Consider the following 17,323-nt stretch of genomic DNA (forward strand, 5'->3'; position numbering starts at 1 on the left):
GCTCGACGCGGCCGCCGCCCCGCCCCGCCCGGGCCCGGGACGTGGCAACCGCTGCCGGGGCCGCGTCCGCTGCGGGCGGGGGCGGGGGGGACGGACACGGCGGTTCCGCCTCCCCGAGGGACGGGCACCGGCCGCASACCGGCGGAAACACCCCCGCCACTCGGGCATGGGCCCGTTCCCTGAGCGCCCCCGGTGATTCCCGGCCCCAAGGCGGGGGGAGCTCGTTCCCAAACACCGGAGGGGGGGATGGGCTCGTTCCCTGAGCCCCCTCCGACAAGTGCCGGAGCCCTGACCCGGAGGGGAGGGGGTGCCCGTTGCCTTCCTCGTCATTTCCAGCCCCCAGACCCAGGGCGGGAGGCGCTTGTTCCCAGAGCTTTCCGGTAAYTCCCAACCCCAGACAACAGAGGGGAATTGCCCGTTCCCTGAGCCCCCCGGTAATTGCCACTGACGCCTGGCAGGAGCAGCACCCACGGGATCAYGCTCAGGCCTTTCCGCAGCAGTCAGCGTTTGGAGATGGCCGAGTTAGGAACCCGAGCGCCCCAGGACTGTCCATGCTGGGGCAGGGAACAAGCGGCCCCTCAGGCTCCCAGACCCCCGTGACATGAGGCGCATCCTTCCCCAATCCACGTGGCCTGGCGTCTGGTTTCTTACTCTSACTGTTCTATAACAGCACCTATTCAGAAGCAAGAGAAAGAAACTGTTAAGATGAATCTCCARAGCAAACTGGGACAAGCATAACTGACCAAGGAGTGACATCCGTGCAGCTGGAGAGCTTAATGATGCTGTCTGCAACTACCACAAACAAACCCTGCTTGAAAACTTATTAAAAGCCTAAGGCTACAAGAGAGCAATGCCTTAAGAAAAATGCCATTCATTCATTCAATTCATTCAATATTACACTAAAAAGTCAATAAAGAAATATTTCCTTCAAAAGCCCAGGAAACAAGCCACAACGTCAGGACACAAAAGAACCGGGACAGGGCGTATTTTGAACTTGCTGCCAGAACCTGGCTGAACACAGAGCAGTGAGAAGGTCACCGATCTCAGAAACTTTAGAAGCCTGCAGYAGCACACAGCCACCTCCCGGCTTTTGATGCACAGGGAGGGCACACTGGGACAAGCCAAGGCAGGCACCCCGCTCCCGGGACTGGATCCCATCCTGCTCACAGGGCTTTATCTCCTCCTGCTCATTTGTGAAGCTGCAGAAGGGCTGACTTCACACGCTGATTTTTCTTCCATTTCCCCATCCTCCCGTAAGAAGGTGCCTCGCTGCCGTGGGAGCTTATATCCCAGATGAGAAGGGAAGCACAAAGCCCTGGAAAGGTGTGATGGGCATGAATGCACAYCCTGCAGGCTGGTGCAGCACCACTGTTCCCCTCAGCACTCAACACTGCTCTGCTGCAGCACCAGGTACTCCTGCCCTCCCCTGACACATTCCCAGTCCATGAAATCTTACCACTAATAGTATTTCTTAATGGATCCATTACAAGCCTGAAATAATCCATAGCATTATCTCAAGACAAACGGAAAGGCCACAACACTGTGTAAAAGAAGGACTGCCCCCCACACAGCTCATGGCAGCACAGCAAACACCCAACTTTACCACTTAACCTTATACCACACTTGACCTTATAAAAACAAATCCCTCAAACTAAGGCTACCTCATCCATATGAACTCACCTGGTGCCAATTCCTCAGCACTCTACACATACAGAAATCTAGCTCCAGGTTTTACTATGAAGTGGCTATTTTATTTTTTCCCCATAAAAGCCAATATTCCCAGCATCTAACTTTATCCTGAGGTTTGCTGTACATCCAAGACACAGTGTTACCAACAAGTAATAGTTCATGTGGATGTACAGTGCAACTCACTACCAYATGGAAAAATGTGAGAACAGTTTCCCAAACTCTGTCTCACACTTGAGCCTTTTAAAATTAACAAAAGGGGRTCGTTGGGAAAAAATATTCTGGTTGGGAAAAAAAAATACCCGTTTCTTCCTTTTCTTTGCTCAACGTGCTTCACAAATAGAAGTTCTGGCTGAATACCTGAATTTCAGGCAGATTGCAAACTACCACCTCCTGGAAAAGACTTGGTTTTGTGATCCCTTATTTAACGCATTTTGCAGATTTACATCAGGTAACGTCAGGATTTCCTCCTGCTGCCACTCTCAGGTACCTGCTGCAAACTCCTCTCAGCCCAGGCTGGGCAGGAGCAGGGCTTCCCCAGACACCAACAGGACAATTCSTCCTGAAACACAGGATGAGTCACATCCTGACCAAAACCATGTGCCCACCTGWGAACACTTTCAAGAGTTTAGATAGCTGTAATCAAGGTTTCCTGTAAGGGAGTGCTAGAAGAGTGCCTAGGAAACATGGATTTTGTGTTTCWTCTGAATGGGTGAAAACAAAATGCTTCTCTGGCAGACTCCAAAATACCACAGTGCCTTTTTTCTTTAAAAACATACTAGAATAATTTCAAGCAGCTGTTATTCCTGTAAATATAGTGACTAASTGCAATTTGTAACAAACTTCAGCCAAAACACCTTGCTGACCTGAAGGGCTTCCCAGCCCCACCTGAAGAGCCCTCTCTAAACACAGAGCAGTGGCAACAGCCCATCCCTGCTGAACAGGGAAGGCATCTCCAGGCTCAAGATTACAGGATGCTCATCTTCCCCTCGAGTACACACAGGCTTTATTTGGTTCTATCYGTACAAATGGAAACCCCATCAAAAACAAGATGGGAAATACAAAGCAACAGAAGTGGATCCTTGAAGTACCTGAAGAGATTACATGGCTTAACTGAAGAGTAACAACCATATCTTTMATAGGTACATTTTATTTACCACACAAAAAAAACTATTTTGCTATTCAGGTTTTGGCCTCAATAGTGCATTAAATGGAGAAATCAGTCTTAAAAAGCTCTGGTTTTGAAAAACCAGAACCATGACTCGTCATTTTATGGTTTGCTGATGGAGAACATGACAATGACGTTTGCACAAGCTCTCTTTTGGGTAGTGTGGGCCAGTCTCAAGGGGTATTTTGTCACCAATACACTTATAAGATCAGGCACTGCGTTCTTTGTCAGAGGGTAAATGAAAACATGGCAATTTCACACCAATTTCCAGATCCTGAGAGGGTAATTTAAACAACTGTGGGTTATTAGTCTCCATGAAAGCTGRAGAAATTTTGCTAAAATAACTCTTTTCAAACTTCTAACAAGTAATAGGAAGTTTATAGCTACCACATGCTGATTTGGTGCTACAGAAATGATTCTCCACCAACTGAATTGATCCTGTTTAGGGACTCTGGAATAATTACACCGGCAAGGAATGAAAGAGGGGAGCATACCAGAGGTGTTCAAGTCCTTGCCCACAGAAAATCCAATCATAAGCCAAGTAAGGACCACAAACTCAGCTCCATGGTGGCTGCACAAAGAAGGAACAGAATTCCCAGTCACAAAGCCAACTYTGGCTAAAGCCAGGTGCCAGGAAGAAATCATTCCTACACACAAAAGTAAACACARCATCTTGTAAAGCCCCATTTATGTATTTCAACGTCAGAACAAGAAATACTTCTCTCCCTGATGCCTGATGATTTTTGCTTTTCCTTTTTACGCTTTCTGTACCCTCTATGCATTCCCCTGCTCCCCTTAGCCCACATGCTTGTAATTCCTGAAGCCTGATATTCCAGCTTAGTTTAGGAGTTCTGCTGGGCAGAGAGACCAAACATCCTGAGGAAGGGCTCAGTGTACCCTGTGCTATCTTAAACCCGAGCTCCAGCCTTGGGTGAAGCCTTCTGTCCAGAACATCTTGTGTAAACTGGGCTCTGGCCTCATCTCGGGGGGATTCATTAGAATAGGGGGACATTACTGCATTTGTTAAGTTTCKTATTGGGGAATCCTAGATAGGTATGCTAATTCCTGAAACTTATAAAACTTGTACCCGTGCTGTACACGGGTGTGCATTCTGCCATCAAGTTGTGCACCTGAGATCCCAAATACTGAGGTAAAACCCTTTTTATCCCCTTAACCGTGTCTGTGTCATTATTAAAAACTGGCCTTTCAAGGCAACACCCCCAGTCTGCAGGATGGGAAGGAGCCCTGCTCTGCCACGTCCCCCTGCACAGGCAGCCAAGGTACACCCAGCTGTGCTCCCAGCATGGCTGGAGAGCAAACAGGATACAGCAGGAGCAAACACRGTCCCTCCTTCCCTCTGCCATCCCACACAGAAATTCCTCCAGCACTGCACCTTCCTCCTGACGTGGAGAGTTACAGGGAGAAATCAGCCGCTGCATTTAAACAGATCACCAATTGTGGCTGAACAATTTTACTTCTAAATGAGTTAATTACACTCTCTACTTACTGAAGTTGATAAGGATCATTGTTTTTTAATATTTAACTTAAAAAGTATGGTTTTTATAACAACTCACAACTGTTTTGGCTGCTATTGTTTGTACAGTGGTAATGAGCAGGCAGGGAACTTTGCATCAGCCATGGCAATGTTACATCCTCCAAAATGAGCAGTTGATGTTAGAGGTTATTTTTCAAACACAAAAATTGGACAGGAATCAGCAGCTTTTTAACAAGACTTGATAAAATTAACATTCCTAAAGCTCCCACTTAAAGAGCAAGGGCAGAGAGTCCTGCCAGTCCCACAAGTGGGGGAATACACATTTAATATTGCTATTGCACAAAACCAAGAAACTTCTATTTTTTTAATAYTGAAGTTTCTGTATGAAAAAAAACAATGCAGAAATATGCCACTGTTCCCCATGCCCACCATTTTTCTCTAAAGACATACCACAAAGTAGAGGAAAATTTTTTTTTGTAATATAGGGCATTTAATAAATTAGTGGACGAACTGCTTAAGCTGATGGTACATTCTCACAGTAAGTACAACTATTTTTCTGACAAGGCTGATTTGGTTGTTCCTCATCACAAAGATGGTTTACATACACCAGGAGGCAAATGCATATTTGGCCACACATGACGAAGCTCAAGTAGAATTTATTTCTTTCTTCACGTCATCATCGTCGTCAACAACCTGAAATCAAATCCAGAAGTAGTTTAGATAAACAGTTTAAGCTCTCAGTCCTGAAGGATTTATTACATTAAGTCCCTGGTGGACCCAAGAACAGCAGTTATTCCACACTGCTGAATGACAAAGGGCTCATGAGGAAGGCAAGAAAACTGGCAAGCCAAAGAAGGAAATGAGCTTTAATAATAGGAGCTGGTCAAGTTACCACAAAGGCCATGAAAATAATCGCTCCAGAGATCAGATATTTAATGAGAAAGCCAAAGAAACTGCATTTTAGGGGACAAAAGCTCGTTGSTTTTCATCACATCTAGTCACCAMAGCACAGAGGTAACAGCAAACASTGTCCAGCTCTGGGCTCCTCAGCAGAGGAGGGATGTGGCACACTGGGGCAAGTCCAGCAAGGGGTCAGCTCTCTCACCTGCTGCCAACACCAGCAGCCTCCTGTGCTCCAGAGCCACTGCTGCTGCTGCTGAGCACAGCCCAGCAGTCACAGCAGCCAGGGCTGCACCACTGCTCCCCAGGCAGGCAGCCCCAGCCTAGGGGCTGCTACAGGACCTTGCAGAGCTCTGTATCTTATGCCAGGACACAGCTTCTGACTTGGAAAACATGCATTTACACATCCCTCTTCTTCCCTAAATTGCCAACCTGTTCTCACTGGAAAAGGACAAAGAGCTTTTTCCACTGAAAKGAAAACAATCTCTCCCCAACCCACCTGTTCCACACCTTCAACCTCAGGGATGTAGAACTGGAGCATGTTCTGTATCCCGTTCTTCAGGGTGATGATGGAACTGGGACAGCTGGTGCACGCACCCTGCAGCTTCAGCTGCACAATCCCATCTTCAAAGCCTTTGTAAATAACATCACCACCATCTTCTTGCACTGTTGGCCTGATGGAACACAATACTCAACGTGAAGCGAGTAGAGCTGAAACATGATCCTTCCAGAAATCCTTAGTAAAGCAACATTTAATACTCACACAAACTGTCAAGATAGAGGGATTTAGTCACTATTTCTTTACAACCACCTGGTTCACATTTTCAACAACTCCTACTTTGCTGGACTATCTAACASAGACTGAACTGTTTTCTGTAAAACAGYGGGCAAAACATTTTTGCAATGAATGTAGCAGTGTATGAAGGAATCACTGAAATTTTAGGGTAGAGAGCAAACACCCTGGAGCAGGGCTTGATCTTGTCTATGCAAACACCCTGGTTTGCCTTGAGACCTTCACCAMATGCAAGAATTGTCTTAGTTATTGCCAATGCAAACAGGGGTGTGTCCTACCATAGGATGCAGTGCAGCTGCCACCTGTGATAAGAAGTCCTGCTTCCATAAATAAATATGCAGTTCTCCACAATTTAYGCAGGAGAGAAAATAGCTCCAACTATAAAAGCTTAATACTGCTCAGGGGTAAAGGAACCAGCTCCTGATAAGCTCACCCCAGTGCCACGGGCATTTCTGCAGCCTGCTCTCCCTCTGCCAGCCACAAATGCCCAACATTGTAGCTCTGTCCCCATAGCAACATTTTTCCAGACCAAGTTAAAACCATTAAGTTACTCTAACAGAAGCTCTTTATACTGATTTCCAAAATAACTCTCTGAGAACTACACTCCTAATGGAAAAATCTGTGAACCTGACCCATGTATTAACTCACCACACCACATTATCTCCATTCCAGAAAGCCAAAGATCATGATTTAAAATTCCATTTTTTCTTACTTGAATTAACTTTTTAATACACTGCATGACCTTTCAGATCTATGTTCCCTCTACCCTGCACCTTCTGACAACTTCTCTGCATTTATTTTTGATTTACTGAACAATAAATGCTTTATGTGTACCCTGGTTTATGTGTAACTTCTGGGAACTACCCTGCTATAAAATGAAGGAAGACACACCACTGCTCATATTCTCATCATCAGCTTCTTAGTCCACTGATGGGTACAGGGGGGAAGAAATCAAAGAAATTAAAAAGTGGGGAAAAACAAAATTTTGGGCAGAAACTCTGTACCTGTTACAAAAGGCCCCTGGGAAATCAATGACTGACACCCCAGGGAGCTTAAACCAGGTGCCCAGTAGGAGCAGGGCTTCCTGAACATTATTGCCACAACTTTATACAACACRTGTATATGTGGCTTCTGGTTTCAACACTTAATACAAATGTTGGGGAAAAATGTTCCAGCTGATTCCTACTTTTCTTCCTTTTTCAGTTAAATTAACCAGCACCAYGTGTCAGCTCTAAGATAAACATTTTTTAAGTGATATCACTTCAAATACAGCATCTAAAAAAAAATAAAAGGGCCCAAATTCATCATAACCTCTATGATTTTGACCCACAAACAAGTTTCTGGTCTYGCAGTTTGTGAGCTGGGGAAGATGTCACCATCAGATATCACAAACACATCACACATCTTCMCCTGCATCTCAAATGTCAAGTTGCTTACTGCTTTCAGTTCGCTTTGGAAGGCAGTTAATGAGCACACAAATACTCTTCAGGTAAACAACACAATCCACAGCCACTCCTGAGACTTCATTAGTTACCACCAGTTTCTAAATTCAAGCTGTGTTAAAGCACCACAAAATCACAAAAGAATGGAAGCACAAAATCCGTTGAAGCCCAGGATTTCCATGGGAAACCCACTAGGAAATTTTCCTTTGGAGTATAAACTACTTTGAAAAAGGGAAGGGCAAGAACAATTAAGACAGGCATTAATAGAGAGAGAGAAAAAAGTGCCTGTAGAAGCAAAGCTTGTTCTCTTTCCACCACTTAAAAGCAGCCAGGTTAAAGCCCCTGGACCTGCCAAAGGCACTGTGGAGAGCAAGCCCAGGCCCTGTTCTGAAGTCACTCAGCAAGGAGGACTCTGCTCAGCACAGGAGCTTCAACAGGAAAACCAGAGGTAGAGTTTTCAACTGAACAGCATACCCAGCTCTGCCAGTTCTGCACATCAGATGCTGAACCATGAAATCACACATTCCCAAAGGAAAACGCACAAACCCAAACCCCAAGACTAACTGGCTCATCCAGTAGCAATGTTCCCTGTTCACCTGATTCTCGTATCCAGGAGCTCTTTAATCATCAGCACAACTTCATCATCTTCTTCTGAAGCAGCTTGGGAAAAGAAAAATGTGCAAGTCAGAACACTGAGAGAATTTCAGTATGATTGCTAACCCTGAATATCCCAGTGGAAGAATGAAACAGCATGAAAACACTGCTGTGATGACTGAAACCAAGAGGCAAAAATCTTAATTCAGCATAAGTGCTTTTTTCCTGCATTATGAAGCTTTCACTGGCAAAACCCAGTGTTGGTTCAGAATTATCTGCAGGCAAAGGCCTTAACAGACAGCAGCAGTGCCACCTTTTAAAGGAAGCAACAARTAACATTCCATAGGGATGCAGGGGTTAAAGGGTCTTTAGAATGAAGATTTTATCAACCTAAAAAATTCAGCAGGAGAACTATGCACACTTCCAGGTTTAGCAGCTCTGGATTACTTTCTAAGCTCAGTCTCACAGAAGCATTTTTAAAGAGAACTTTTCCCAATAAAATAAAGTCTATGTTAATATTAAATTTATACTTTCTAAGCTCAGTCTCACAGAAGCATTTTTAAAGAGAACTTTTCCCAATAAAATAAAGTCTATGTTAATATTAAATTTAAATTCTGACATAACAGAGCTGAGAGAAATTTAGTAGTCCAAATTTTCCTTAATGCCCTGGAAAAACTGGAAGTTGGTAAGCTGCAAKTGAGAAAATAAAAGGCAAAATACTGCCCTTGAGTTAAAGTGTAAATTAGCCTGTTACTTTCTACTACAGTTTGCAAAAGACCTCTTACTATTTTTTTCTTCATTTAAGACCATAAACCTATCATTAAGGCATTGCCATTAAGCCTCAGGAGTCCTTTTCTGATTTAAGGAGAGAAATAAAGCCCTTTTTAGGTGCCCATACAAAAAGAAGATGCAGCAGTACCCCAGAGCTTTCTAAAGTCAACTTGCAAAAACATTTCCCTCTCCAAGGGCCCACCCTGCCAGAGCTCCCAGCTCAGCATGGCCTGGGATGTTCCACCCCCACACAAAAACCTGCTCTGTGTTCCTGGGTAAGCAGCTCCTACAGCCAGAACACATGCAGGCTGCAAATTCCTGCCTGCATTCATTTTAACAGGTTTCAAATTAAAATTCAAATTTTCTTACATGCTTTTCTGAGGGAGGAGCAGAAGCTCTTCTGGATGCCACAAAAGCTAAACCCAAATGTAAACCTTGGCCTCTCCCTGAAGATTTGACTTACCTGTATCTGTCCTAGGTGTCTCATCAGTAAAAAGCTAAAAACAAAAAGCTAAACCCAAAAGGTAGACCCAAAGGTAGACCTTGGCCTCTCCCTGAAGATTTGATTTACCTGTATCTGTCCTAGGTGCCTCATCAGTAACTACAGGCAAGCCAGAGGCAAAGAAATCCATTATAGTTGCATAAATATCTGGTTTCAGTAAGTTCCAATCCAGGTCTTCACTCTCCTGTGAGAATCAGAAGGGGGGGGGTGAAAAAAAGGGAATGAAAAAGAAAAGGGTACCTGCCTGCTGCTGCTAAGTTACACAGAGATTCTTATGTTAAAAATATGATCATGAGCTCTCACATTTGATGCGTGGATTGGGCTTCATAGTTCTGTAAAGTCCAACTCTACAAAGAAGTTTAGTAAAACTAACTTTGTAACAGTCAAAATAAAGATTTCCTTGTTCAYAAGCCCAGCAAGTGCTTTTAAAATATTAGCAAAAAAGGTGTAAAATTCTCCAAAACTCATTATTATTTGACACATATTTTTACCAACTGTTTCAGAGACTCAAGTTTATCAATTTACCAAATCATCATTCCCTGAATTGCCCTGTACTCTTCCCACRTGAGAGCCTGCCCAGCTCCTACGTCACCCCTTATCTCCGGTGCCACGAGCACCACACCTTGAGCAAACACACCCCATGCTGGTCCCACACCAACTCTGGCAAGTGTCCACAGCTCCTCCAGCCCAAATCCTGCTCCACACAGAGCCAACYTCTGAGCTGACCACATGCACAGGGCCTCAGCCAGCCCAGTGCTGAACATTTCCAAGATCAAAAAACCTACAACTTCACTGGGAAGCCTACACCAGTGCTTAGCCACACACTGMAATTATTTATTTTCTTCTATATTAAAGGCAACTCCCTTTAGTCACTTGTGGACACTTGTGCCTGGAACTTTCAGCATACCTGTCCAAGAGCCTGGCTGGATCTGCTCTATGGCCATTTCCAGGTAGCTCATCTTTTAGTAGAGCTGAATCTCTTGCTTACCTTGGTGATTGTGATGAAGTCTGGCCCAAAGAAAACACTTTTAACTCCTTCAATCCTGAATAACTGTCTGTTAAGGAAACAGAATTTAAAAAAAAAGAAAATGAAAAAGGTAAAAACACATCAAGTATGTCACAGAAAAAGTTCTAGAATGCACTCCCAGACAAAAATAAGCACTAAACCCAGAACCACTAAGAGAACTCAGTATCTCACCCATAGCTGAGGAAGAACCCAGAGATCCTGCTGTGAAATAGAGGAAAACTGAACACACTTTACACGGCTTTCCAAAGAGTTTCTCTCAGTTCTTTGGAGGCAAAATTATATTCTGTATATCAATAAGTATTTKTTAGGCCCAAAACCAGGAGATACCTATTGTTAAAGGTAGGACTAGTGCAAGTACAAGTTTCTCAAAGTTCTTTGAAGTTACTGAGCTCCCTAAAAGCTGCCTTCAACTCTGCTGCCATGAAATAAAAGGGTTTGTGTCCAGCAGCCCACAAGGCTTTGACACCACTCACCTTGTGAGGCATCTTCAGTATTTACACTCATTTGCATAGCACATGAAGAATGTGAAAATTTAGTAACAGCATGAGACTCACACTGAATTGCTTGAGGTGGTSCCGTACAGCACCCACACCCAGGTCATAAACAAGCACACCCCCAAAGCAGCAGAAGAATTTATGTGACAGGAAAGAGCATATTTTGGACAATGTCATAAGTATAAAAAAGTGAATGAGAATATAAAACCAAATTTGCATAAATGGTTAATGAAAACCCAACAATTTAATTTACAGAAAAAAAAAGTTAAAAATATTATACACTTAGGTAAACGCAGTGTAAGACTGTAAGAGTGTTTTTTGTAATTACAGAGGGAAAAAAATGTCCTCCTGAAAGATGGGAAAACATAAAAAATGCAGAGAATGAAGGAATTAGAATTAGAAATCTTACCACAAAAGTTTGTGTAATGGAAAATGATCAGTGATTTCACAATACCCACTTTAAAGAAATGAAACAATTTTATGTGCACTGGCTGTTTACATCACTAAATCAACTGGATTTTGAAATTACTTAAACCATGGAATTATGCAAGTGCACCAAACCATCTAAAAAAAATTAAATCATTCTCTTTCCTCCCTCTCCTCCAGTGAACTTTTGTAAATTCTTTGGAAAATTAATATTCCCTTTTAAAACAGTCATTTCATTTACAAAAACCAGAATCTGGATTTAATGACATACAGAGCAGAGAGTTTCTCCCATAAACCTGCACAATACACACAGCCAAGACACTGTGCACTGCACACATTCCAGCACATACATCATCTTGGATGAAAATGTCTATTTGCACATATATGACAACAAAAAGCCACGTTCTCACAGTCGATTTCACTCTGCAATCTGATGCACTTTGGCACAATGAGATCCTACAGCTTCAGCACTCTGCTAACACGTTGTGATGTTCTCAGAAACCTTTCACAATGGATTTATTGCTGCAAGTCACGGAACTCTGCTCGCAAAGATCCTGTTTACTCTCAAATAACTCTGCAAGAGGCTTTTGGAAATATCAGAACTGTGTGTTTGATAACTCCACAGCTCCTGGAGGGAATACCATGGCCAACAGCTCCTGCTTTTGCACAGAATTCTTCCAAGGTATACAAAGATACCTTTGCCTGGCATCTCAGAGGTAACTTACTGCAGCATTCCTCTGAGTCTCACCCCCAGCATGAAGCCCTTCCACAAAAGAAACACAAAGTTTCTCTTCAAAGACTGATGAGAAAGCAATGACACTGATGCAAAGTGGGTGCCACCAAATATTCCCTGAGACTTGTCACAGTGCTCCAAACCCCTTCTGTGCCAAGACAGTATGAATTGATTCTTACTCCAAATTGTGCATTTGGTTACTGAAAGCTGCACTCCCAAGACCTGTTACAGGTTACTAAAAGCTGCACTCCCAAGACCTGTTACAGAACCAGCCCAAAAGAGTGGTCTATTTTCAAGTGAAGCACAAACCTTCAGTGAAGGAAAAATCCAATGGTTTGAAGTTCAGGGTAGCTCCAATACCTGCCAAAGTGAGCTACYACATTTATTTCASAGTAATTTGGGGCTATTYACTGCCTGTATCACAATTCAGAAAAGTTACATGATTTCCAAGTAACTATTTGAATGAAAAGTGTTTCGATGGGAACAAATCTGAGCAATCAGGGCCAGAGGTCTCGCTGATAATGCAGCAGCTGCTATCAAATACTGATTTGTGACCCTCTCAATCCAACTGCATGAACTAGACCATGGTGTCTTCTGCCATGACAGTGCCCTGGGGAGTACAGACAAACAGCTCAGCAACAACATTCCCAGCTTCCATCCAAGGCAGCATTAAATSTCAAATCCAAGCAAGCTGCTCCTAAGGAGGAGCAGAATGATCCAAAGTTGTGCTTACAAACATCAGTTATAGACACAGAGCCCATACCAACCCCCCAAACCAATTATGATGTGTTTAGTAATACCTTGCTAAAGGTGAGCAATGTGCTGCAGCTGGTGTGGCAAACTCCATAGTCCTCGACTCCAGCACTTCCCTTCCTGGAATAAACTTCAAGCTATTTGGATTTGGTGTGTCCTGAGTTTGAATAAACATGCCCCTTACTGGAAAGGAAAAAAAAAACCAAAACAAAAGTAATATAATCAAACCTAAGGAGCTTAAATGAAAGTCAAATCCTGATTACTCTGCAAGCCCAGGGTGATCCCTGTGCTTGAGAAAACTGCAGCCCAGGCAGCCATAAGGCTTCAAAAACACAACACCTGGGGCTCCATGAGGGCCTCCAGAGCCACAGGAACATGGTAAACACGGGCACATCATCTCACAGCAGAGAGAAAGATAAAGGAACCTTGTCTTGCTTTCTTTTTCTAACTTTTATTTACTAAAAAGCATTGAGCTGCAACAGCATCAAGYTGCATGAGACCAGAGGCAGCCTCTCTTTCCACTGAGGGCAAAGAGCTGCACTCTTCAGGTCTCCACTGTGTTTGCTTTTTTTGTTTTATGAGCATTTGTGAATGCCATTTAACCCCTCTTCCAGCATTACCACTTCCTGTTCAAAGCATAATCAGTTTTGCTAACCCACTTGCAGATACATGATTTACAGGGGTTGATTTTTATCTCATTTTTCATCTCTGTAAAAAAGAAAAACAAGTGTAATGACAGTTACATAGACGCAGAGCCTGCTTACATTTTCCACAGGGTGAAAAATTATTGTAAGCCATTACTTATTCTCCAGAAACTGAAATGACCAAGCAATTTAAAATAAAATTATTTACAATTCCCTAGTCAAGATATTATAAGATCCATTTCTACTGAATTTCCTTTTGTGTCATGRGCTGGTCTTTCACTGGAAGAGTGTAAAAAACCSTGATTTTGACTAGAATTTAATACTYTCYGTTTAATGGTGTACATTTGACTGTAATTTTCCTCCATATAGCACATGCCTAATGTCCCAGTGAACATCCATTAGGGACAGTCTTTCATCTTCTGGCTCTCCTTCCTAACTCCCTGCACATCCAACAGCACAGTGAAATACAGAAATGAAGGAAAGAAAAAAAAAAGTATTTTAAACCCCAAAATCTCTGGGAATTAATATTTAAAAATACATTATACTTCAGAAACAAAAAAAAAAAAACAAAAAAACAAACAAAAAAAAACATGCACCAGAGAGGGGAGGGTGCTTAAAGCAGCAAAAAGAGCTAACATTTTAATTTTTGTAAACTGGCATTTTGCTCATGACATCCTGGCATAAGATGACGAATCACACTGTTCATAAATTACCAATTGTTGCTGTTTGCGTCTGTCATGGTGACAAGACCTTTGATTTGAACACAGACAGTGGCAAATATGCACACACACAACAGCTTGTGGTTTTTAAAGGGGAAAAAAACCCCMAACTTAGGATGGAAACATTTCATTTTAACATGCAAAGAATATTCTGATAGAGCAAGCAAGCAGGTTATCCATGGGGATGGCAAAATTACTTATCTCCCAGATCCAGGTGGCATTTAAATACCATCCAGCCTAACAGTCCAATCTCCACAGAACCCACAACTGGATGGGATGTGTGAGTACACTCTGCCTGCTTTTTGGAAGCAGTGGGTCACTAACAGCTGTTGGACACTCCTCACCCAACACTCAGAATCACAAACAACTGGATCAGCTCTCACAACAGTGTCCAGGTGGGCACTCTCTATTTCAGGTGCCCTCTGCAGCTGAAGATCTGCTTTCCTAAGACCAGAATTTTCAATCATGAATTGACCTTGCCCAGTTGCGAGTAACTCCTTGGGATTTATTATTTTGAAGTCAGTAACTGGCTTTGTTCACCTCTGACATGAGTATCTGTACCTGTTCTTTGGAGCCCCTACAGAACACTGGGAGTACCTGCCTGTCCTCTGCTCCAGGTGAGAGGAACAAATCAGACTACAGCAGGATGTGCAGAAACAGGTAAAACACTATGTCTAYTCATCAGTCTGCCTGTTGATTAGAACTGAAATACAAAAAACAGTGCTGGACCACCTARGACTGGACTGTGAAATTAAAATTAAAAAGGAACTTCCGCCTGAGTAGACTTATTTAAACAACATTTCCATCTGTGACTAATTCCATGCAACAGCATCTGCCAAATCTTTCTGTCTTAGGGCTCTTTCTGCTCCAGCATTGAGGGGCAGTTGCTAAATCCCTCAGGCAGCTGAAAAAGCACRAAGTTTCTGTGGTCCAAGTTTCACAAGTTTTTCATATTTTTCTTTCTTTCCTGAGCATTGCAGCCTACCAAACACGTGGCACAGCAAACAACCTCGAATTCAGGGTAACACCGAATTATGGATAATTTAATGGAGAATCCTGTTAATGCACCACTCACGGRTACATGTTCAAGAAGGAGAAAATTAAAAAGAGAAAATATTGCAGCTCTGATAATAAACAGCTTCACTTGCAGCCTTCCTGGGCTCTACCTGGATGATCAGCAACATCACCTGGCAGAGCCAGCAGCTGAAGCAGGACAGAAGGCACCACAAAGTGTCTCTCAATCAACACATTTTCCAAGATAGAAATGAATTTATACCAAGATAGAAGTGCAGCAAAGCCCAAATAATATTTTGCACTAACAGAGTCTTGGCACCTGAATGATACAGAAAAACASRTTTCATCAGCACACAGTGAGCCTCCACAACCTCCCAAGCCCCAGATGTCCAGATGCACCAGCACTGCATTAGAACCCACCCAGGAATTGTCACCACTGAGAATGAACAGCAAACTRTCAGCATTACCATGGGACATAAAAACCYACAACATGCTCATTCATTAATTTTCAACTGGTATTTACCTGCATGATGCCACACTGTAGGTGGAAGAGAGGGTTTCTTTTGCAGAAGTTGGTGGAATGGCTGTCGAGTTGTCAGATTATGATCTTTTAACATTAYATGACAGAACCTAGAGGAAAACAAATCATACTAACCGTTTCCATATTACACATTTGCACTGCCCCAAAGAACGAATATTATAGATGATTTTAGCAGCCCCAGAACTTCAAGACACCTACCATAAATACCATATCTCAGATAATGCAGCAAGCTCACAGACTGGATCACAACACATCCCTTTTTTCCCTTTTCAGTCCTTCCCCTCTCATTTTGTATCAAAACAGACAATTCTCTGATTTCAGCCACCCAAAGATTAGCCTAGACTCCTTCAGTCACTAAAAGGATCGCCTCACTCACCTATCACAGAAGAAGATATCACCCTAAGGGGAGGCTCTTGTCTTTCTTGTAACAGTTCTGARAACCTGCACATCTGGCTTGGACTAAATACCTGATTTTTAGAAGATTGCAGAGAGCTGAGAAGAGTCCAACCCCAAACATCTGAGGCTAAACCAAGGCCAGAATTTACTCCTGTATTCTGTGGATTTAGCTGGTCAGACATAAGGGTTTCACACATGTAGACAGGAGTCTACAAGACTCTTAGAAGATACAAGATGTGCTAAAAAGGATACCCAGTGGCTGCTCTTACACAAACAATTCTCGTAAGAAAAAAAAATACCAGCACAGCACAGGGTAAAAGATAAAAACTCTATTAGCTACACATACCATGCCATATCTCAGCCTCTTTTATTCCCTTTAGGGGACAAAGAAATTCAACATACTCCTRCACAAGTACTGTCCCATAATTAAACCACACCAGTTAAAGAAGGTGCTGTTTCCATGCTGGCAACGTAACTGACTCCAGTCAGAATGGGGTGGTATCATTTGCTCAGACAAAGCTAAAGCAGGGAGAGCAGAGGGGACAAAAGAAAAAACAATAAAAGGAAAAGTAAAACAGTGATAGAGTAACAGTCTCTGTTTCACAAGTGGGAATACCTGCTTGCACACCTGATTTCTGTAACTGTAGGCACAGAAAACAGTATCCAGGCATTTCAAAGCAAAGTGAATGTCAGAAAATGAAAACAAAACCCACCTCATGTCACAGACAAATTATTACATACTAAGGATCAATTATTCTATGGTTCCTCTCCTTATCAGCCACACAGGGAAAACTGATAAACTGAGTAAATACCATGTGCAGGGGCTGTTCTATAAGAGGAGGCAGGTTCTCTCRGAGGGTCATAAACCAGAACACTAGCACTGCACAGAGACCCAGAAACCTCAAACATGGAACAGAAGCTGTGTCTCATGAAATGAGCATCCCTGCCGTGAGTTCAGGACATGTGAACACAKAAAAGGTCTAAACCGCGTTGTTTGCCTTCTTGTGTGGATATTGAGTGCAAGTAGAAACCGCAACAGCATGTGTAAGGTCCCCCGACAGTTCTCTCTTCTCCCCATAGCTTTGGCTAATAATGATGATATCCCATTTTACAGTGCTCAGCACAGAGGAGGTAGGCCCAGTGCTACAGTGTCCTCCGAATTCCCCCTTATTGTTTAATCTTGAGCGAATTGTGCGGGAGGAATTTCCTCTTGTTTCATGGCCCT

At 43.0% G+C, this 17,323-nt stretch overlaps 1 protein-coding gene across 2 annotated transcripts in view; it reads right to left on the reverse strand.

The window, feature by feature from the left end:
• Positions 1–4,184: 4,184 nt before the first annotated feature.
• The window catches only part of NFU1 (NFU1 iron-sulfur cluster scaffold), a 14,481-nt gene continuing 1,342 nt past the window's right edge, over positions 4,185–17,323 (reverse strand). The window contains exons 1-8 of one of the 2 annotated variants that reach the window (XM_057384454.1): positions 16,445–16,734; positions 15,685–15,791; positions 12,832–12,967; positions 10,340–10,406; positions 9,421–9,535; positions 8,081–8,144; positions 5,749–5,923; positions 4,186–5,042 (exon numbers count right to left, since the gene is read on the reverse strand). In XM_057384454.1, the coding sequence (XP_057240437.1) occupies positions 4,995–5,042; positions 5,749–5,923; positions 8,081–8,144; positions 9,421–9,535; positions 10,340–10,406; positions 12,832–12,967; positions 15,685–15,791; positions 16,445–16,452 (720 nt within the window). In that variant the 5' untranslated portion in view covers positions 16,453–16,734 and the 3' untranslated portion in view covers positions 4,186–4,994. Of the gene's footprint in view, positions 5,043–5,748; positions 5,924–8,080; positions 8,145–9,420; positions 9,536–10,339; positions 10,407–12,831; positions 12,968–15,684; positions 15,792–16,444; positions 16,735–17,323 lie in introns of those variants that run through there. The other variant, XM_057384453.1, reaches the window with a different exon arrangement.

Source organism: Malurus melanocephalus, unplaced genomic scaffold, assembly GCF_030028575.1.
Source record: "Malurus melanocephalus ecotype Western Australia unplaced genomic scaffold, MMel_1.1 scaffold_709, whole genome shotgun sequence".
NCBI classification, from domain to species: Eukaryota; Metazoa; Chordata; class Aves; order Passeriformes; family Maluridae; genus Malurus; species Malurus melanocephalus.